The 24,125-nt window shown below is 42.8% G+C and overlaps 1 protein-coding gene across 1 annotated transcript in view; it reads right to left on the bottom strand.

Annotated features, from left to right (window-relative positions):
* The window catches only part of LOC116458413 (histone-arginine methyltransferase CARM1-like), a 290,922-nt gene that overhangs the window by 9,546 nt on the left and 257,251 nt on the right, over nucleotides 1-24,125 (bottom strand). Inside the window, 4 exon segments of the mRNA XM_058431158.1 lie at nucleotides 15-164; nucleotides 2,571-2,660; nucleotides 5,090-5,175; nucleotides 6,791-6,872. Coding sequence (XP_058287141.1) covers nucleotides 15-164; nucleotides 2,571-2,660; nucleotides 5,090-5,175; nucleotides 6,791-6,872 — 408 coding nt within the window.

The raw sequence follows: 24,125 nt of genomic DNA, 5'->3' as shown, positions 1-24,125 counted from the left end.
AAGCACATCTGTACTTTCCTGCTTATCGTTTATTGGCTACAAACAGCACTTTCCCTGACAGTGTCTCCCCTTCCTTGGCAAAGAGAGGAGTCTGCAGGAGGCACCGCAGCTGGTACCAATGAGTCAGAGGCTCAGTTGGGGCTGTTGACAGCCAAACAGTTACCCTGTAGGGCAAGAAAAGAGATAAAAGCCAATCACACGCCAGACCCACATTAATGGGTTGGATTGGAGACTAAGGTTGATAGTGGTTTTCGTTCTTTTGACTCATAGAGCCCTATGATGAGAAGGATAGCTCAATTTACGGAGCAGGTCAGGCGCGGTGGCTCACAGCTGTATAATCCCAGCACTTTGGGAAGCCAAGGCGGGTGGATCACAAGGTCAGGAGATCGAGACCAGCCTGGCCAATATGATGAAACCCCATCTCTACTAAAAATACAAAAATTAGACGGACATGGTGGCAGGTCCCTGTAGTCCCAGCTACTCGGGAGGCTGAGGCAGGAGAATAGCTTGAACCTGGGAGGCAGAGGTTGCAGTGACTGAGATCGCACCACTGCACTCCAGCCTGGGAGACAGAGTAAGACTCTGTCTCAAAAAATAAAAAATTATGGAGCAAGTAACCACCTGTTGAGTACTGAATTAAGAGTTTCTGTATATAATTTTAGTAAATCTATACAATCGTCCTGTGAAGTATGCCAAGAGAGGTTAAACAATTTGCTCAACATCACACAGGACAACTGGAGAGCCATGCTTCAAACTCATAGACTCGGCTACCATGACAACCTGCATTTCTGAATCAAAGCTCATTAGAGGACCAATAAGTAACAAGGTTAAATCAGAAGCTGATTTGCTTGAATACTGTAGCAAAGGGAGATGTCTGGAATCTGGTCTCCTACTGACTCCTGCCAACCTGTTCAGGGGTCTTGAAGGGGCTTCTGGAAGCAAGAAAAACTACTAGAGCAGATGACCTCTACCATGCTTCCAGCTCAGACGTCCTGTGTATGTCTGCCTGAGTGTTAAATTGCGTTTCCTCATTTCATACAAAAAAGTGAGAAAGTCTTGCTGTGCTTCTACACCAAGGTCACCTGTTCAGTGGTTGGGCAGTGGTTGCTGGCTGGAGGGGAGCAAGGGGCACATTTAGCATGGGGAAAATTCCTAGAGGGTTAATTTTGACTTGAAGATTTGGGGAAAAATTTTGTGTAATTTAGCTGCCTAAGAATATAAATGACTTTTACATCAAAATATACTGAGATGTAATATAGAACAGAAAGCAAATCTTCCTTCCCCTTCTTCTTCTTTTTTCTTTTTGAAACAGGGTAGAAACCCTGTTTCGAAGCCTGTTTTTCTGTTGCCCAGGGGCTCAAGTGATCCTCCCACCTCAGCCTCCCCAGTAGCTGGCACTACAGGCATTCACCACCACACCCAGCTAATTTTTAAAAAAATTTTTGAGAGATAGGGTCTCACTATGTTGCCCAAGTTGGCCCACAAATTTTCTACATACTTTTTTTTAAAAAGATAAAGCATTTCACTTCAAAGACACTTCCCCCTTGAGGTAGACCACTTCAAGCTTGTCTCTCTCACCCTTGCAGGACCAAATTCATTTACACGGGTTATTACAGAGAGGAGCAAATGTATGTATTCTTAGAACAAACATGTTCATATGGAGTCAAGATGATTTGTGCCTCATTTTATTTTTTTCAGATTGTCAGCTCTGACAAGGTTTCCAGGGGTCCCCTCTCTTGAGTCTTCCCCCAGGCCCCCAAGCTGTATTACAGCCTCATGGGCATTTCTAGGCAGGTACAATGAAAAGCCTGGGCATTCTCACAAGGAATGGAGGAGAGTACACGGTAAACATTTTCCTCCACTTGGGCATGTGGCCCAGACCAGATTTCTTTGCTAGTTGGAACATACTAGAAGGCCTGGGAAGAGAGTAGGGCAGTCAGGAAGAGAACAGAGATTTGGGGCCATGGAGTGGTGCAGCCCACAGGAGGAACTCCACACAGTGACAGCCAACGTGTAGGTAGTCTTTCCCCTCTTTTCCCTGCAACTTTCAAACCTCTGCAGTAGGAAGGTGCACAGATAGTGAAGTTTCCTAATGTTGCAACCAGCATTAGTAATACACACCTGCCTGATCGTCAAAGGACTCCAGAGTATAAACCAAAATCAGGAAAAGTATAATTCAAGGTATCACCCAGATACAAGAGATTGTATAACCAGGTGTGTCAGAAACAAAAGCAAAGGCTTGGGGTACCACCCCATCGATTCTATTAAAGACAAAGACGTTTCAAAAAACACAAACCCTCTCTCACTCCTCCAAAGCTCAATCCATTTGGCTTAAGAGGCTTTGCATAGTTTAGTTAGAGTTGATATGACACACAGAAAAGCATCTCATTTTCACTTTTTCCTAAAATCTAAAATTAACATTAACATCTGTGTTTATTTCCTTGAAAACTGGAGAAACAAGAATTAGTGTCATTGAAATCAATTATTAAACACTTTAAAATTGTGATTACAAATAGTAGATAGCATGGGGTAGAGCAGACTGAGAACATGTTGGTGGGGGGTGTACATACAGAGATCCAACAAATGCCACATCAAACCAGAACGCCAGGCCATGGATGAGCCCAGACTGTGCCATCTGAAACACAAAGGGAATTTCTACTCTGTAAGGAAATAAAATGATGAAAGACTTGAAATTATTTTGTTGTTGTTGACAGACGTAATAGATGTATTTGTGAGGTCAGTAGGAATATTTTCTTTCTCTCTTGGGCACTTTTGCCTTGGCAGCAAAGTTCTCTCAGTGTGTGATTAATGCTTGGGTGATGCTGCACATTTGAGAAGCTTACTTCTTGACAAAACCCTTCAAGAACCACGCTACTCTGCTGCAATGACCTGGAACTGCATAGGGTGAATGTAACATCTGGAGCTGGGTGTGACTAGAGAAGAGGAGGATGACGCAGGACACAGAGGGCAGCCATCCTTCAAGAAGCCAAAGCATGGGCAGGGACAGTTCCCCTACACAGCTGCTCAAAGGGAAAGGTTGTTCAGGCCTCTAAAAATAGAGTGGAGCACAAAGGAAACATCGAGCTGAGAAGGTCATCCTCATAGTTAATTTCTTTTTGTGGGAGGCAATTTAACTTCCAGTAGGCTATAACAAGAGTCATGCAGAAGTGGCTATGGTTTATGCCAAATGCAGAATAAGCAGGAACAGAAAGAATATTGGGAAATATACAATGCAATCTAGATGCTGGAACTATTTTAGCTGTGGAACCTTGGAAGGTCACTTAAATTCCCGAAACTTGGTATCTGCATTTGTTGAAGGGTGACAAAATCTCTCTGCTACTTTCCTCATAATGTTCTTCTGTATGTTAAATGGAAAAACATGTATATAAGTGTTCTTTGCAAACTTTAGAGTGATTCATAATTAAAAGGTGATATTATTGGCTCATTGCTGGGGCTGTATCATTCCAAGGAGTTGGATTTTCTGAAGTGCTTTAGAAGTTTTCAAAGAAGGTTGTATGTTAGCTGTATTCATGGTGTCCCCAAAGACTTAACTTCCTTCACTCTGCTGAAAATAAAATATTTCTAGAGTTTTCCATTGTACTTGGCACATTGAATTTATTAGTCTTGACTGCTATTATTTCTTTTCATGTTTTGCATCTCCTTAGATACACTATGAGCTCTTGAAGAATAGAGACTTTAAAAATTACTTTCCACACATGTGCTAGCACCACCACAGTACCTGGCACATAGTAGGATCACAATAAACATTTGCCGAATTGATGCATAAATGAATGAACGACATCAGTGGAAAACCCACATAGACATAATTTTCAAAATATTCCCTAGGATTCAGGAGGTAGTTCAGAGCAATAAATAAAGCTAATCAAAGTTGATTTTGTCTGGATCTTTGACAGTTATTAAAGTCGTTTGCAAATGCCATTTCCCTTGCTCTGAGCATATGGTAAGATTGCAGTTTTCGACCCACTTGAGCTCCGGTACTGCCATGTGATTTGCTTCAACTGATCAAATGTGAACGGAAGTGACTTGTGCCATTTCCAGGCAGAAGCTTTCATTGTCCTTGTATACTTTGACACACTCGTTCTTTCTCCTCAGTGACCAGCATCATTTCAGAAGAAGCTGCTGCACTGGCCCAATTACTGGTGTGGGTAATGCATGGTAGAGATAAAGGTGGTGCATGATGGATACATCGTGCAGAAAACAAGACACCTATGTTATTAGAAGCCACTGAGGTTTCTTTTTGTTACTGCAGCATGTTCTGGCCTATCCGAACATCTAGGATACCCTTTGTGCATCATGATGTCAAGTTGGACGATTTTTTCATTAGTCAGATGCACCTTCTAAATTCTCACCCTTGCTTCCTCAGTAGCTCCAGGCAAACAACCACCTGGCCAAGTCTTAACTTTCTTGTCCAGAAAACAAATATGACTATTAATCTTCTAAGGGAGAAAAAGACAAAATATTAGTGAAAGATCACCTCAAAGGGATTCATACCACCATCTAAAAAAATGGAGCCAAGTCAAAGTAGGAATCCTCATTTCAGAGTCTTTTCAAATGGAGGGGAAGAGGACACAAATGAACATTTATTGAGTGCCCTCTTTAGAAATCAGCTGGTGCCTCTAAAACACTTAGCACAGTACCTAGTGTGTAGAAAGCACTTAACAAGTTGTAGCTCTTTACTTAATACGTTCACTGGCCTAAGTGCATTCACATATATGCTGTCACTTTAGAGGAACAAAGCAGAGTGGCTAGAAGCACAGACTTTGGGGCCTTCTGAAAGGTTTAAATCCTAGTTCTAATATACTTTTTAATTCTGTGACTCTATGCAACGTACCATTCCACTTTGCCTTGTATGTGTCATCTATAAAATGGGGATAATATCCTAGGAAGGAGACATCATTATCTTTATTTAGCAATAAATGAAGCTAATATTGACACATCATTCCCGTATGTGACCAGTATCTAAAATCTCTCCCCTGTGTGAGTAGCAAAAGTCTGCAATGAAGTTTTGTGGGTGAGAGACGTAGAGGGAAGATTTTAAACATCAAGAGCAACACTGATTTGCACAAACCTGTGTAGATCTTCCTCTTCTGCATCCATAAAGTTTACTGTGTATTTGACTGTTTGAGCCATCGAAATCCTAACCTCAAATGTGTCCTTGGGGGAAAAAATCAAAGATGTTACCTTTCTGCCGAGATAAACTGAGCTCAAGGAAATTTGCAGTTTAGCTTTTCTCCTGTAATTTTAAGTCATCAGGAGTTGGGATTTAGAAAGCATGAGCTTAATGAGAATAATGTTAACAATAAAAACATTTATGAGTACCTACTATGTTAAGCACTGAGTGCTTTTCATGCTTTACTAAGTGCTAAGGCCTTTACTAGGATATATCATTTACTCTTTAAAAATCTCTGGAGCAGGCATTTGGGGTGTGTGTGTGTGTGTGTGTGTGTGTGTGTGTGTTTGGACTATCCAGAATCTATTTAGCAGTGCAGATTTATCTCTTCTCCACATTCTGTCCAAAAAGTTCCATGTGAACTTAGTCTACCCTCAGTAACAGGTGTGGCACATGACCCGATTGGCAAGTCAGAGCACTACTTTTCCCCTGAAGACAGTGATTGGTCCATATATGAGCACATAATCCAAGGTAGGATAACCTAACTAAACTACCTAAACTAAATCTGGAGCTTTTGGCTTAAGTTATTAGGAAAAGGCAGGCTTTCCTGTGGAATTTAGAGTCATAAGAATCAAGGCTGGAGTTTCTGTAGCCATCTTGCTACCGTGAAGGGAAAGTCTGTCTAGGAAAAGAGTTAAATCAGAGGAAGTGGAGATAAGTGACAAGGATAGAAAAATCACATGCTGGTGACATTTTTGGAGCTCCTGCAACAGGTCCTAGAAGCAAACTCTGCCTCCAGGCTTTGTAATTTTTGAAAGACAGTTATTCAATTTTAGCTTAAGCCAATTTGATTTTTCTTCCACTTACAACTGAAAGAATTTCAGATGATGAAAACTTAAAGTTTTCCAAGGTTATACAGCAAAATGGGGCCATGGCTGAAATTTAAATCTGATTAACGGCAAAGCTCCTGTTCTAAGCTGTTACATAATGCTCGCTCTTCTATTACGTTTTGGGCCACTAGAATGAATGGGAGGATGTGAATTACTGAACAAATGTAAGGGCTGAATTGTGTATGGGGTGGGTCAGGGCAGTGGGGAACTGGAAGTTACTTACTGAAAGGTGGTTTAAAAATTCCCTTGCTTGGCTGGGCGCGGTGGCTCACGCTTGTAATCCCAGCACTTTGGGAGGCCGAGGCGGGCGGATCACGAGGTCAGGGGATCGAGACCACAGTGAAACCCCGTCTCTACTAAAAATACAAAAAATTAGCCGGGAGTGGTGGCGGGTGCCTGTAGTCCCAGCTACTCGGAGAGGCTGAGGCAGGAGAATGGCGTGAACCCAGGAGGCGGAGCTTGCAGTGAGCCGAGATTGCGCCACTACACTCCAGCCTGGGCGACAGAGCAAGACTCCGTCTCAAAAAAAAAAAAAAAAAAAAAAAATTCCCTTGCTTTCAACAGTATCATTGTCTGATGATTTTCTTAATTGATGGCGGAGATTAGAGCTAGAAGACTTGAAAACATAGCGCTCTAGGGAACTCTTTCTCCTATTCTGTGATGGCTTAGCACAGAACCTGGCAGCACAGTGCATGCCAGTGAATGAGCGAGTGAATGAATGAATCAATATATAAACATGGGAGAAAGCCTGCAAAGAGAGCACACTTACTACTATTGGCTGCCTGAAGTATTCATCCACTACGGCACCCCAGAGACTGGACAGATTGACTCCATAGAAACATTGCTGGTACCTAAAATAGCACACAAAATCACCATGCATCTTGTCTGTCATCTGAGTCCCCAGGCCCCCCATAGCTGTTATGTGCTTTGAGGCTGCCTCATGGGTCCTCTGCGTTAGCCCTTGGGAGAATGTTTGCACATGTGAAGGGCAGCTGGTCTATAGGGTGTGGCAAGAAATTCTCTCTAGAAAATTTGCAGACCTGTATTTGACCTGGGGTGGGGAGAGAAAGAAGGGGAAATGAAGTTGAGTTGAAATAAATTGGGCTCACCCCGTAATCCCAGCACTGTGGGAGGCTGAGGTGGGAGGATCACCTGAGCTCAGGAGTTCAAGAAAAGCCTAGGTAACATGGTGAAACCTCATCTTTAGTAAAATTACAAAAATTAGCCACGCGTGGTGGCAGGCACCTATAGTCCCAGCTACTTGGGAGGCTGAGGCAAGAGAATTACTTGAACCTGGGAGGCAGAGGTTGTAGTGAGCCAAGATCATGCCACTGCACTGCAGCATGGGTGACAGAGTGAGGTCATGTTTCTAAATAAGTAAATAAATAAATAAACTTGTAAGGAGATTATCAAGAAGGATATTTGCGGGCAGGAAGGCCTTTGAGCTCCTACCCTTGATCTCCCCCTACAGGTGGCCCCCAACTCTGTGCTGTGCTGTCCAAGTGCTGAAATGCAGTTTCCTTGGTCCTCTCACTATCCCAACCAAGAGCACGACTTTAGATCTCCAAAGCCTCTTGACACTCCTGCTGTTTAAGAAAATAGATTTGCCTTCTCTGTTCTTCCCTAGCCACTGGCTGGTGCCTTCATGATGGCATTTGTTGTGATAGCTGACACCAGGCAGCAAGTCACAAGTGAGCAGGGGAGGTATCAGTTGGTGATCTGGAGCCAGCTCATAACAGCTTATCAGAGCCCACTGTGCCCATTTCTTCCCAATTCCACGGTCAGTGACATCTGAACCATAGAAACTGACAAAGATTACAAATCATGTCTCCACCCCTCCCCCCACCAAGACAGCCACATATAATGTGTTTACCAGCACACCACTGGCTCTGTTTTATTAGACCGGTGCAAAAGTGATCGTGGTTTTTGCCATTAATAGCAAAAACCGCAATTACTTTTGCACCAACCTAATACCTTTATGTATCCACTGCAATATAGACTGTGCCTGGAGCATAGCAGGTATTTCATATCAGCTTGGCTAATGGCCTTGAAAATTTAGAAAAGCAATCTAGGGTATGAAATCAGAGTAGTTTTGATTCTAGTTCTGCCACTGACTAGCTGTGTGATCCAGACAAGCCATGTGAACTCTGTGCCCCAGTTTTCTTATCTCTAAAATGGACATAGTTATAAGCTTGCCTTATAGGGTTCTTATGAGGGTTAAGTGAGTTAATTTTTAAAAAGCACTTTGAATGATTCCCGGCGTTTTGTTACTACTAGATAGGTGTTAGCTAGTATGCCCTGAATGTACCTTCTCAGATCAGCACTGGGCACTAGGGAAGTGCTGTCCAATCTGACTGTGCTAAGGGTTTACCTGGGGGAACCTGTTAAGAATTCAGATTCCCAGGCCCAAACTCCAGAAAGGCTTGGCAACCTTATCACTAGAGGTTGAAAGCCTGTATCCCTCATTAAGATTCCCTAATAAGGGCGTGTTTTGTATGTGCTATATAGTCTGTGAATCAAATGGGAACTCAATTCATCAGTCCTCACCCACCCCAAACCCAATACCCACCAGCCTGTAGCGAAGAAAGAAAAAAACAAAACACAGAAACATGGAATAAACATAAAAAATTGGGGTGCAGTTAGATTTTGTTGAAAGGATCATCCAAAGTGAGGCTCTAAATCAAAAGTCAAAGCCTCAAATGCGCTCACAGGCAGCAGTGAGGAGAGCAGCCTGGTGTTATTAGTCAGCAACCAGTCCTCAACATGCAAGCCAAACTTGAGCCCCATTGAACACTCACACATTCTTACAGGGATTGTACCATTTCTCACCTCTGAGCTTTTAGTTGTTTTCCCCTCTATCCGGAATGCCCCTTTTCGTTTTTTGCCCTAATTCATGTTTAGTCTTTAAGACTTGGCTCACTGTTTGTCTGTTATTCGTGTATAGGAATGCTTGCGATTTTTGCACATTGATTTTGTTCCTGAGACTTTGCTGAAGTTGCTTATCAGCTTAAGGAGATTTTGGGCTGAAATGATGGGGTTTTCTAAATATACAGTCACGTCATCTGCGAACAGAGACAATTTGACATCCTCTTTTCCTAACTGAATACTTTAATTTCTTTCTCTTGCCTGATTGCCCTGGCCAGAACTTCCAATACTATGTTGAACAGGAGTGGTGAGAAAGGGCATTCTTGTCTTGTGGTGGTTTTCGAAGGGAATGGCCCATTCAGTATGGTATTGGCTGTGGGTTTGTCATAAATATCTCTTATTATTTTGAGATACGTTCCATCAATACCTAGTTTATTAAGAGTTTTTAGCATGAATGGCTGTTGAATTTTGTCAAACTCCCATTCACAATTGCTACAAAGAGAATAAAATACCTAGAAATACAACTTATAAGGGATGTGAAGGACCTCTTCAAGGAGAACAACAAACGTCTGCTCAAGGAAATAAGAGAGGACACAAACAAATGGAAAAACATTCCATGCTCATGGATAGGAAAAGTCAATATCGTGAAAATGGCCATGGTGCCAAAAGTAATTTATAGACTCAATGCTATCACCATCAAACTACCATTGACTTTCTTCACAGAATTGGAAAAAAACTACTTTAAATGTCATATGGAACCAAAAAGGAGCCTGCATAGCCAAGACAATCATAAGCAAACAGAACAAAGCTGGGGGCATCACGCTACCTGACTTCAAACTATACTACAAAGCTACAGTAACCAAAACAGCATGGTACTGGCACCAAAACAGACATATAGACCAACGGAACAGAACAGAAGCCTCAGAAATAACACCACACAACTACAACTATCTGATCTTTGACAAACCTGACAAAAACAAGCAATGGGGAAAGGATTCCCTGTTTAATAAATGTTGAGAGAACTGGGTAGCCACACGCAGAAAGCTGAAACTGGATCCCTTCCTTACACTTTACATGAAAATTAACTCAAGATGGATTAAAGACTTAAACACAAGACCTAAAACCATAAAAATCCTAGAAGAAAACCTAGGCAATACCACTCAGGACAAAGGCATGGGCAAAGACTTCATGACTAAAACACCAAAAGCAATTGCAACAAAAGCCAAAATTGACAAATCACATCTAATTAAACTAAAGAGCTTCTGCACAGCAAATCAAACTATCATCAGAGTGAACAGGCTACCTACAGAATGGAAGAAAATGTTTGCGATCTATACATCTGACAAAGGGCTAATATTCAGAATTTACAAAGAACTTAAATAAATTAAAAAGAAAAAAAAACAACCCCATCAAAAAGTGGGTGAAGGATCTGAACAGACACTTCTCAAAAGAAGACATTTATGCAGCCAACAAACATATGAAAAAAAGCTCATCATCACTGGTCACTAGAGAAATGCAAATCAATACCACAATGAGATACTATCTCAGGCCAGTTAGAATGGTGATCATTAAAAAGTCAGGAAACAACAGATGATGGAGGGGATGTGGAGAAATAGAAATGCTTTTCCACTATTTGTGGGAGTGTAAATTGGTTCAAACATTGTGGAAGACAGTATTGCGATTCCTCAAGGGTCTAGAACTAGAAATACCATTTGACCCAGCAATCCCATTACTGGGTATATACGCAAAGGATTATAAACCATTCTACTCTAAAGACACATGCACACACATGTTTATTGTGGCACTGTTCACAATAGCAAAGACTTGGAACCAACCCAAATGCCCATCAGTGATAGACTAGATAAAGAAAATGTGACACATATACACCATGGAATACTATGCATCCATAAAAAAGGATGAATTCATGCCCTTTGCAGGGACATGGATGAAGCTGGAAACCATCATTCTCAGCAAACTAACACAAGAACAGAAAACCAAACACCGCATGTTCTCATAAGTGGGAGTTGGACAATGAGAACACATGGTCACAGGGAGGGGAACATCACACACAGGAGCCTGTCAGGGAGTAGGAGGTAGGGGAAGGGATAGCATTAGGAGAAATATCTAATGTAGAAGATGATGGGGGTTGATGGGTGCAGCAAATCACCACGGTACATGTATACCTATGTAACAAACCTGCATGTTCTGCACATGTACCCCAGAACTTAAAGTATAATAAAAAAAAGATTGTGCTCAAATATTTCTTTTAAGAATGCAAAACGTTGTGTTACAATTAAGTATCTATGCTTCATTCACTTAAAAGCAGAAGAATTATCTTATTCATCAGTGTATACTTAACACTTAGCATGGGGCCAGGAATATTGTTAGGGTGAAAAAGATCTGTCTACATTTATTTATTTAATGAATAAATTAATCAGTGAGTGAACTGGAGGGCCTGGTACTCTAAAGGGCCCTATATGTGGGTGCAGGCATCAACAACAATGAAGAGGAAATAGGAAAAGTCATTTGTCCATGTTTCTTCAGCTTCATCACTCAATTCCTAATCTTCTGCTTCTACCAAGGGCCAGAGCCAAGACGGTTCACTGGTAAAGCCAAATAGTGCTTCACATCATTTTATTAATACATATATTGAAGACAAGCCTCCTATAATCCTAGAAAATGTTTGGAAATAGAACACTGTAGATTTAAATGGCTTTTTAAAAACAGTTAGAATGAGAATGGGAGTGTTCTTGGGGAAATAATCATGTCACAACAGCCTATTATTAGGTTAATGCAAAAGGAGTTGCAGTTTTTGCCATTACTTTTGCACCAAACTTATATTTGAAGGAGGGAGGGAGAAAAGGAGAGATGAAGCAAAGAATGAAAGGAGGAGAGGGAGGGGGAGAAGGAGGGAGAAACAGAAAATTTTTCAATAGCTTAGAAAACTGTGGTTTTTAGAATTTATTGGAAAATTTTTAAAAAGGGCTGATGCCTCTGAATTGTGATGCATTTGATCTAGGGATAACCCTAGTGCCTGTTTATTTCCACAGCTAAACAGGTGATTCTAAAGTGCAACCAGGGTTGGGTACTAAGTTAGTTGTTCTAGATTCTTGGCCAAGTAGACTCTTGGCCAAAAAGATTCTTGGCCATAAAGAAAACCCCAAGGGCAAAGATAGTCCTCCACGTGGCATGACTGAGTTGAAAACTTCTCTCTATCCACTGAAAACCACCTCAGCTCTCAAAGAGGATGATGTGTCTGTGCCATTTGCTTTGCATGTTCAGTACCAATTAAAACCCAGCAGCCACAAACAGTGTGGTGCAGATGGGCACCATTTCTGGGGCAGATGGAAAGCTGTGGGCAAAGAGCCCACTGCCTGGGTTTTTAAAAAATTTCTGGCTGGACCATATTTCTTATTTCTAATTCTTAGAAATTTTAAATATCCTTCTGCAATGCATCATAAAATAATTAAAGCAGATAAAATCTGGCATCTCTCTGGGTCTGAGATACATTGTGTGTGTCAGGGGGTCGGGGAGATTGATCAGGCAACTAATCTGTTGAATGGGGAGCTAGGGATAGTTTCCATTGTTTTCATCAGCTGTGGCTTCTCTTTTCTAAGTTAATTTAGGGTGTCTTTATGAGCACATAAGAGAAAGAGTCTGGGTGTTTTTTCTCCTGAGTTCGCATTCCCAATTCCTACCATTCTTCATGTGGGAAATCCTTCACATTTACCAACACCACAACCATAATGCATGCAACATCTGGAAAGGCCTGAAAATACAGTTCATATAAATCAGACACTTTAAGAAGAATCTTTTGTCTTTATTCTATTCTGAAAAAAAAGAGCTACTCATCCCCATTAAGAAGTTTTCTTCCTTTGAAAAAAGAGAAGAAGGAAGGTAGAAAGATAAATGAGAGAGAGAGAGAGAAGTGGGATGGTGTTGGGGGTGGGGAATACAGGTTGTGCTGTTTGACAGTTAAGCAACTTTTGTGTCTTAATGTGCTGTGTTCTACCAGAATTAACAACCAAGGGTACACTAACCTGATGGGAGACATATGTAACTCCAAGAACTAGGAAACAAAACCAAAGATTCAAAAATGTCACCATAGCCACAAAGAGTGTTGAAAATGTGGCATAACAGTATGGCTGGGAGTTCCTAATAGGAGAAGGGTGTGTGTCTAGGAATAAATTGCATCTTTGATTTCTTAGATGTTCCCTATATACAGCAGGACTTGAGGCTTAGTTGTTTTTGACAAATTTCTTTTAAAATTAAATTCTATATGGTTATTTTATGTGTTAATTGTGGCAAAAACACTTATCATAAAATCTACTCTCTTACAAATCTTTGAGGGTACATTATTTTTGACTATAGGTACAACGTTGTACAGCAGAGCTCTACTTATTTATCTTGCTTGACTAAAACTTTATACTTATTGGTTAGTAATGCTCCATGTTTCCCCCAGCTGCTGGTAATCACCATTCCACTCTTTGAGTCTATAAACTTGGCTACTTTAAATACCTCATATACATGGGATCAAACAGTAGTTGTCCTTCTGTGACTGGCTTATTTCATTTAGCATAATATCCTTAAGGTTCATCTATATTATCACATATTGCAGACATGTTGTCATGCTCTGCCTTCTGTTTTTAATATTTGACAATGCTTCCTGCATGATTTTATTTTATTTTTTAATTTTCATTTTAGGTTTGGAGGTACATATGAAAGTTCTTTACATAGGTAAACTCATGTCGTGAGTGTTTGTTGTCCGGATTATTTCATCACTCGTGAATTAAGTGCAGTGGCCAATAGTTATCTTTTCTGTTCCTCTCCCCACAGCCCTCCACCCTCAAGTAGACCCCAGTGTCAGTTGTTTCCTTCTTTGTGTTCATCAGTTCTCATCATTTAGCTCCCACTTATAAGTGAGAATATGCAGTATTTGGTTTTCTGTTCCTGCATTAGTTTACTAAGGATAATAGCCTCTAGGTCCATCCATATTCCCACAAAACACATGACCTCATTCTACTTCATGGCTGCATCTGCCTTCTTTTTAAGGCAAAATACATTCTACTGTATGTATATACCACTTTTTTTTGTTTTTTTTTTTTTTGAGACGGAGTCTCACTCTGTCACCCAGGCTGGAGTGCAGTGGCGTGATCTCGCCTCACTGCAAGCTCTGCCTCCCGGGTTCACGCCATTCTCCTGCCTCAGCCTCTCCGAGTAGCTGGGACTACAGGTGCCCGCCACCACGCCCAGCTAATTTTTTTGTATTTTTAGTAGAGATGGGGTTTCACCATATACCACATTTTTTAAATCCATTCATCTGTTGATGGACACTTAGATTGTTTCCATATCTTGGCAATTGTGAATAGTGCTACAATGAATATAGGAGTACTAACATCTATTAAAGATCCTGATTTCAATTCTTTTGGATAAATACCCCAAAGTGGGATTGCTGAATCATATGGTAGTTTTATTTTTAAATTTTTGAATAACCAACATATATTTTTTCATAGCAGCTGTATAATTTTTCATTCCTGTTAACAACGTACGAGGGTTCCAATTTCTCCACATACTCACCAACACTTGTCTTATTTTTTCAATAATAGCCATCCTGAAAGGTGTGAGGTGATCTCTCACTGTGATTTTGATTTGATACAATTTTCCACCCCAGCAGAATGCAGGCATATTAACCACTGTGGAAAGTGGTATCTGTGCAAAGATGCGTGCTCATTATGTCTCTGATTTTACTGGTTTAAACCCCAGCAAAGTGGCGTGGCTTGTATTTTCCATATGCTATGGTTAGATATTTTTTGTATTTGTAATAGTTTTTTTTCTTTTTTAAGTATAAATGAGAGGGGAAACAGGTGCACTTCAGACCATGGCTCTTTGGTAAAAAGTAAGGGAAAGTCTGTGATTCTGTAAAGAAATCTGTGGAGCATTCCCAGGTGTGTCAAGCTAAGACTAGGTATTATAGAGGTTGGCCTAAGAATTGGACCTAAGAAAGCCATATTGGAGGGAAGGATGAATCAGTCAAGGCAACTATGATGGCTATCTCATGTCTGTTCTACCTGGCGAATGGCTGCCCTTACAGTAGCAGCACCAGATTTTCTTCTGTGAGGCATCTCTTTCTTACTCACAGTTCCTGTGGTTTAGGTGGTCTTGACTATGCTTTCAACATGTGGCTCAGTCTCAGCCAATCACAGCGTCTTATCACCCTAGCCTTGGTGACAGACTTAGGGTTAAGCACGTGACCCAACGAGTCAAGCCTATGACTTTTGTTTAAACTGTGGCAAAGGAGAAGTGGGGATGGAGCTATCAGTCTATAAATCTGGATTCTCTAGAAAACACACTGCTGCCATGAGGGAAAAGCTACCTAGGAATGGAGCCAAGCTGAGTGATAGAGAGAGACCAGAATCCAATATAAGTGCCTTGAAATCCATTTGTGTCTGAGAAGCTGAATCTATCCTTAGCCTTTTCAGGTACATTAGTCAGACATATTCTTTTTTCTTAAGTGACTTTTTGTGGGACTTTTGGCCACTTAAAACAAAAAGTGTCTTAATTGAAAAAAATTAATGGGTCTTTATGTAATGTACTATGTACACATAATTCTGAGAGAATAGCTTTGCCTGGTTCAGTGAAGTCCTAACTCTACCAGGATTGAACTAAATTTTATAACCCATAATTGGGCCAGGGGATGGGAATACTGCATATCCCTGACAACACAAGTCAGGATGTGTAGAAGAGGCATGAGCTTGATAGAGGCAGACTATTATAAAAGAGCCATGAGTTTGACAAACGTTATGAAACAAGATAAATACAGAAATCAAGCCTTATCCTAACAGCATAAGCCAGATGAGTTCAAGAGCTGCAGATATAAACAGAGATGCAGAGGACATATCAAGAATGAGTACTGGGTAACTGAAAGACGATTAGAGACCAAAAAATCACTGAAATATGAATGGGATAAGGACAGGGGCACATGAAAATACTGACATGATTTTTTGGTTATGGTAATATTCCTACATAAGTTCTTTCTCTGTGATGCTTTGCGCTGTTTACTTGGCTTCTGAAAAAAAATTGGTTATCTTGTATGCTAATTTGAAATATTTTTATTTGATCTACATAGTATTTCTATGAACTAGTGACCATCAGGGTCAAATATACTTTTGGGAATGACCAGAAGGCCTAAAACTCTAACTTTGCAAAAGAAACTTTAGTGGGAAATTTAGGTTGGTGCATAATTAGGCTAGGAACAAATCGTTCATTACCTTCACAGTAGAATTCAGCAGCTTGTCCACTCAGTACAATGGATTTCTTTTAAAATAATGTTTCTCAGTAGTACCATGGGCAACAAGGTATTTAGTAGACTCAGAGTAGACAGGAACAAAAAGGGAGCTCTCACTGCCTATGGCAATATTCTACCTACATTTACCTTCGCTCATCCTTTGCGAGCACAGACCTCCGATTTCTGTAAAAAACAATTGACCACAGGCCATTCACTGCTGGGATCCCTGATATCGCTCAGTTGGCTCTGCTCTGGTCAAGCATGATAGATGCAGACTATCCATGCATAATACTCTGAAAAGGGAACTGGAAAATATTTTTTGGTGCCTAGGGTGGTATATCACCTTTTAAGTGCCATCCCAGATCGTTCTTACCTGTCTCTGGAATCCTTAGCCATGTGTTCTGCACCAACTGTGCCAAAGGATGGGCTCCTCTGACCTCGCATGGGCACGGTGCAACAATGTCTCACCCCAGGCCTGCACAACGTGCCTCTCTCCTCCTGCCCTGGGGCAACCCTGTTAACTTTGGGTATGAGATGCCATAAGACCCAGAAGGCTAGTTAAAGTCGGCAGGATGAGTATTTGATAAATGAGGAGATAAAAGCCAGTGTATAAATTCATTTATCTGCTGTATAAACTGCCCTGGATGTAGTTCATTTGATCTTTTGAAGATGGTCCTGAGAGAGCCAGCAATCTCTTGTTTAATACTACGTGATGGTCAGCGTGGTAATGACGGCAGTGACAGCCTGTGCGAAGCAGCCGCTGCCATGACGCCGGCTGCAGTGGGGTACGGGAGTAGCTCGCGGGTCCTCAGGTACAGACTCTGAGGTGGGCGCCCACAGAACCTGCTGCCCTGAGAACCCACCCTTGGGAGCCCCGGGAATAGGGCTGGGCCGAGCCACCCGCTGGAGAGAGAGTAGCGAGGTCAGGCACAGAAAATGGGCAGAGAGGGACCCCAGGGCAGAGCTGGGCCCAGGGCGGTGCCGCGCTTGCACGCGGAGCATGGGGGCCGGGCCCGAGACGTGGAGCTGGGGCCCCGCTTCAGGGGCCCGGGGCAAGAAGTGGGAGTGGCACCCACTTCAAGGACATGCCCAGTGACATGAGCACTGCGCCCAACCCGCCGATGGCGCCAAGCTCCTGCGCCTCAGGAAGAGGCTCTGTATGGGGCCGCCTGACACCGTATCCCCAGTACCTGCCCCACATTAAGGTGACCGCTAAGCCAGGCAGTCCTGATGGTCAGGCCTCGCGCCTGCCATCTGCTCCTGGAGGCGAGGCGGTACTGAGGCAGGGGGCGTGTCCTGTTCATTGGAGAGGTTCAGCCCAGTAAGTGAACCAGACACACTGTTCAAGGGAGCAGGAGTTAGTAAGCAGGACGAGGGGGAGCCCCGTGCCGCCCCTGAGCACTAGGGCCCCAGGGAGAACTCGTGACAACATCACCCCTGCCCCAGTCGTAGGCCCGGGCCCAGTGAGGACATGAAGCCCCCACCCCAGGCTGCAAGGAGGCGCCACGAGGGCTGCATGCTCCATGGAGCTGTTGGGACCTGGAGACAGGCGAGAGCCCTGCCCCTTCCAATTTGGAGCAAGAGCTTCTAGGGTGCAGCTGCAGCTGCTGCAGGGTGGCTGCAGACCCAGGCATCTCTGCGCTCGTGGGGGCCCAGGAGGATCCCCTTGCCCCCGGCATGCTGGGAAGTTCCTGCTGCTGCTGCCTGGCTTCTCCCCGCTGTTGGTGTCCACTTCGATCTTGCAGCTAAGTTGGGGCCGAGTCCAGGCTCTGTTGCAGTCTGGCCAGGTATGCACACGATTGCGGCAGTGCTGACACACCAGTCCCCCGCCACCTCGACCTCCTCTAGACTTTGGGCTCTGACAAACATGAAAAGCAGGCTTAGGGTGGCTGAGGACAGCCCAGCACTGGCCTGCAGGTGCCCCTTGGCATGAAGGCATGAACAGTGACTGGAGGCAGACAGGCTCCTGGGAAGAAGGGGGCAGGTCCCCGGCGAAGCCTCACCTTCAAGCCAGAGAGGGCCTGAAACCTGAGGGCTGGGCGGCCAGTCACCCTGACCTGAGGGGAACTTGTGGTGCTTTTCCCTAGGTGGACCCATAGCCATTTGTGGACCAATCAGCACGCGCTTCCTCCCCTCTGAGTCCCATAAAAATCTGGGATTCAGCCAGACTTGAAGGGAGGATGGAGAGACAACTGGAAGAACAGCTGCAGAGAGGAGCTATCCTCTCTGCTAAGAGCTTAACCCTCCTCTGGACACCCTGGCTACAGAGAGGATCTACCCACTGTGGGTCTCCTCTGAGCTGTTCTTTTCAATAAAGCTCCTCTTCGTTTTGCTCACCCTCCACTTGTCTGAATACCTCATTCTTCCTGTATGCAGGGCAAGAACTCAGGACTCGCCATTCAGGGCTAAAAGATCTGTGACACAAACATGGCTGAAACACAGTCTTTGCTCTCCATTTTGCAGGCAAAAAGAAGAAGAGAAGGGCTGCAGCCCTTCGGGGATCCCAGACCTGGGAGCTCCTTGAGCCAGGTCTGTGACTCCCTCTTTGGGGCCCTGCGGTTCCTGGAAGGCTCTAAGTTTCTGGGCACTACTGTGTTCCCCAGTGCCAGCCGTGGAAGCTGCTTGTAGTGCGCCTCGTCCAGCTGTGGTCTTGCAGGGAGCTGGTGCCGCTGCTGGCACCTGGAGCTGCCTGTCCTGCAGCAGCAGTTGGCCTGCCTGGCTATGCACAGAGACTGGACCCCATGCTTGCTCACACACCCCTTGCCACTCCGCACCTGGCTTGCCCTTGGCATCCTGGGATACAGGCTGGTAGTGTGAGCCGAATGCAGCCTGCCAGGCTGAGTAGGCAGAACGAAGCAAAATTCAGTCAAAGGTGCCACTGGCCACAGAGGTTTCTGGCTGGCGAAGCAACACCCCAAGGATCTCGTAATTATAATGCACCTTTGCACCAGCACTCCCCTCATTCCCTGCCTCATTCTTCTTGCTCCCAATTCTTGTTTCACTGGAAATACACTTCTTAGTAAAGTTGCAGTATATAAGCTTCATATATACACTCTGTTGCCCAGGCTGGAGTGCAGTGGTGCAATCTCAGCTCACTTCAACCTCCATCTCCCAGGTTCAAGTGATTCTCTCTGCCTCAGCCTCCCAAGTAGCTGGGACTAGAGGTGCCTGCCACCACACCCAGCTAATTTTTGTTAGTAGAGACAGGGTTTCACCACGTTGGCCAGCCTGGTCTCAAACTCCTGACCTCAGGTGATCCGCCCACCTTGGCCTCCTAAAGTGCTGGGATTACAGGCGTGAGCCACTGTGCCGAGCCTTTCATCACAATTTCTAATGGTCTTGCTGATGGTTAATTAGGATGCAGTAAAGGTAGAAGGTGAAACATGGGGCTTTATGGCAACTGTGTGCTTGAAATTTTGGAGCAATGAGAATTACATGAATTGAGGAGTAGGCAAGCCTCTGTTGACAGCATTGCAAGCTTTGCAAAAAGAAAATTTTAATCTCAGAGAAGCCAACTCCCAACTTAAGACACACTGTGAAATCCAGAGGGGCTTTCTAGCAGATTTAAAGAAATTCCTATCTCTTTGGTACTCCAAGGCCTGCTGTGCCGAAAATCGTGTATAGAAGTTGACAAGTAGAAGCCACATCTTTGGAACTGAAACTGTCCCATCCCCCTACTCCAAATAAGATAGTAAAACGGTAATAGTAGAAGAGCTGCAGAGGAGATTGGACATGCACTCTTGACAGGTCTTATGTATTAAAATTTTGGCCCAGACAGGGAAAGGTATGGCCCTGAGACCTGGGGTTGGGATAATTGGGTGGGCAAAGCAGAGAAGCCTGAAATCTTTCCAATTCCCCTGAATCTTTCAAGCCAGCAGAGGCAGAATACTTTCCCCTTTTGCCAGAGGAAAACAGCCTTGCTTAAAGACTATGCAACAACTTCTCCAAGAGCCTGTGCCTTGAAAGATGATTTCATTGTCTTCAAGATCTGCCTCATGATCACTCATTGCCTTCAGGCTAATAGTTCCTCATCGCCGTCAGACCAATAACTCAAGCACAGCCAGAGCAGTAAACACAATTCCTATTCCAGAAGGAGATAATTTACATACCTAAAAAACTGCAGAAGCCAGATAATATTTTCTGCTAAGAGCTAGGAAATATTGTATTAGAGTGGATTTTAAGTCCATAAAGAGGGCAGAATGTAAATGAGGAGAGAGTCAACTCATTGAAATGGGGCACTCATAGATTCAGTGTTCTAACAAGACACCAGAAGCCAGTCCTAACAATCCACTGGATGTCACTTTGAAGCTTGGTCATCATGATGGCCTGCAGTCAATGAGGTGGAGATTTCAGAACTTCTGCTGCATTAAGGAAGGAGTCAGAAGAAGGCTGAGGGACATGGAAATTCTAGATGGATTGACTATGGAATACCTAAGAACATTCAACCTGACTATTTTCTCAGAACACAGGAATTCCTTTCACAAGGTAATAGGGAAAAAACTGCTTAGGTAACAGTGGCATCTTTGAGAGCCTTAGAGTAGTTGTCCTTGGTAGATGAAAGATGGTGGTAGGTGATGTAGCCATTAAGTTGTGCTCTGAATGAACACAATTTGGACGACATTTCAGAATGTCAGAGCAGGAAAGCAGTAATTATCTGGCCTAGGCAAGAATGGCATAATTACTGTGTAAAAAGCTAGGGTAGAGTAGCAATCGGGCACCTTGACGTACAAGAACCCTTGGTGTTCACAGATACTGGTGTTACTAGAGAGGTAAAATAGATGGAAAGTCAGCTAGGATAGTGCTCAATTTGTATAACAAAAAATGGCTAGCTCATGAGCAGAAAGATGATGTCAGCTGTCACAATGGAAGTAGTAAGTCCCTCACCCAAATTCCAGATCCAAGTGGTCTAGACTTAAGTGGAGTCCCAGTCCTCTTGAGGAAGGACTCACTGCCACCACAAGCACACACAGTAAACATTCCCCACTCCTTCCCCAGAGAGACCAGGGTTTCTATGACAAAGCAACCGTGGTGAAGGAACGATACCTCGATTTTTTGAGAAATGTTAGATGAGAAGTTTGAGCTGATATTGATACAAAAAAATCTAGAATTCCTCTGGTTACTGAAGGCTACGGCGGGTAGGTAGTAAGTGGAGTTTTGGACCAAGTCCATCTCACAGTGTATCCACTTGTTTCATGCAAACCCTATGATTATTTTCCTGGTCCCTGAATATGTAATTGAGACAGATATATTCAGCATCTGGAAGAACCCTACACCATGGGTAACCTGGCCCATGAAGAAAGGGCTACTATGGTAGAAAAGTACAAGCAGAGGACCCATCCCTGAAATTTCATCATCTCCAGGTAGGTAAAATTATCTTCTTCAATTTATGGATTGAAACTAATCTCAGAGAGATTAAATTAACTTGGCTAAGGCTTTACAGTTGGTAATTGACAGAACCAAGACTTAAACACAGTTCCATCTGGATCTAGAGTCTGAATCATCTGGCTTTTAACTACTACCTATTTTGTTTGTGCTTTTATGTTCTATAACTGTAATAAATGTAAAAAAACAGTCTAGTTTAGTCTCAAGCTTCTTGGCAATATTTGGCTGCACCTCTTAATTGATCCTATGTATATATTTTTCTTCATATGAGAATCCATTTAAAATTGTATCTGTAGGCTTTGGGGTAAAACCCCTGAGCCAATTATTTTCAATAATGCCAGAGGTACCCATCACATTAAGAAGAATTACAGTTGGGAATGATGATTCTTTATGATGAGCCTTACTCTCAGGAGATAATTCCCATCACCTTAATTAATGGGGCCCAAGGAATCATCATGTAAAAGAAAATTATTAATTTTATAGGTGACTGTTACTAGCATCAGAATGTAATAATTTGGTCTACTAAGAGAGAGCCTCGTAACTGGTTATTTGGAAAGGATAAAGTTATATGGTTATTGCAGACTGTATACTAAGATGAATTTCAGAGTTAAATGCAAATTTTAAAATATGTTACATGGAAAAGTAAAAACTTTAAAAAAGGAAGTTAATACCAAATTCACTGGGGAGGGGGAGGGGGAGCTAAAAAATTACAAAGGAAAATGAAGAAACAAGGAAAGACAATTATTGGTAGATCCAGCTACATAAAAAATTTAAGTTGTTTTGTGGTCAAAACTATCACAATAAAATCACAAAGCAAGCTGGAAATTGTGAAGAAAATACGACAGTCTTAATGTCCTTAATATAGACAGAATTTTCACAAATCAATGCATTTGTCTTTTAATCATCAAAAATGTCTGCAGCAACTACTGTTAGCCAGGTTGGATGACCGGGCTACAGAAGTAAATGAAGCAGCCACACTTAGGAAACTTGTAGTCTCATGGTGGAGACAGACAATAAATAAGTAAAAACACATAATATGGTATATGGTGATACGTGGTATAAAGAAAAATGAATTGAGAAGTGTGGTACAGGCTTGCAGGAGGAAAGAGACTGCAGTTTGTAATTAATAGAAGGTTTCTCTGGGACGGTGGCATGTGAGCAAAGACCTGCAGGAGGTGAGAAAAGCCACTGGATTGTCCGTGTCTTGGGCATAGCGAATGTCAGGGAGGCAGGAGCATGCCTGGTTTGTTCCAAGGAAAGCAAGGAGGCCAGCCATTGAGGCCAGAGGGGAGACAGAGTGAGAGAGGAAGTAGTAGGAGACAGAGTCAGAGGGGTAGCAGGGTAGGAACTAGATCATGTACGGTCTTCTCGACCATTATGAGAACTTTGGCTTTCACTATGCAGAAACAGGGAAGCCACGAGAAGACTTTATACAGTGAAATAATATAATCTGAATTATGTTTCATCAAGAGCATGGTTGTTGTTTAAAAAGAAGATTTAAGTTAGAAGGCTATTGCCAAGACTGTAGTAGACACAGGGGTGTTTTGTTTTGCAAAGGTGGGCAGTGGGGAGATGGTGAGGATCACTAGCTTGCATTTAAGCATGTTAATTTTGAGATGCCCAATAGACATCCAAGTGGAGTTGTAAACAGGCAGTTGGACATCCAAGTCTGTGGTTCTGGGCAGAGGTCTGGGCTGGAGTTCTAACTATGTGAGTTGTAGACAGAAAGATGGTATTTATAGCCAAGAGACAGAATGAGATCAAGTAAGACAGTGAGTGTTGACAGAAAGGGGAAGACATGTAAGAAAGAAACCTGGAGTCACTCCAATGTTACAGATTTGGGCCATGAGGAAGAATCAGCAAAGGAGACTGAGAAGTAGGGGCCAGAAAGGTAGGAGAAAAAGCAGGTTCAGGCTTGAGAAGTGGAGCAAAGAGAGAGTCAACTGTGTCAAGGGCAGATCATAGGAAAATCAGGTGAGGACTAAAAACTGATTGCATCTGATGATCTTGTTTAGCCAGTTAGTTGTTCCTTAATCTCTCAGCTGAGAGATCTCACCCAAACTTATTTTTTGCACCACTCCCCACCCCGCTCCCAGCGTACATATCCACTTCTTTGCTTCTTCTGACAGATATCATGCAAGCATTCACCACCTGTTTCCTGGATCAAAGCAACAAGATACTCAAATGCCAGTCGTCTAATGCAGAAACCTCACAAAGGGAGAGGAATTAGAAGGAAAGCAAAGGCTGTGAATTTTGATAACTATGTATTTTTAAAAATATTTTTGTGTTTGTTGACTAAAAATAATCGTTCAAATGCACCAGCTATCAAAGAAATACAGATTAAAAATAAACTGGCCACCATTTTTTTTGCAAATCAAATTGGCATTTTAAAAAGCATATCCCGTATGGGCAAGAGTTAGCAGACATTCCCAAATACCACTGGTGGAAGTGTTAATTGGTAAAACTTTTCTAGAGGGCAATTTGGCAATATATAAGAATAATTTTTTATAAGTTCCTTCTTCACATTTTTTGGTCCAGTAATTCTGCTTTTAGCAATTTATCATATGGAAAT

The sequence above is a fragment of the Hylobates moloch genome, unplaced genomic scaffold (genome assembly GCF_009828535.3).
Source record: "Hylobates moloch isolate HMO894 unplaced genomic scaffold, HMol_V3 SCAFFOLD_19, whole genome shotgun sequence".
NCBI lineage: Eukaryota > Metazoa > Chordata > Mammalia > Primates > Hylobatidae > Hylobates > Hylobates moloch.
This window is presented reverse-complemented; position numbering and strand designations above follow the sequence as displayed.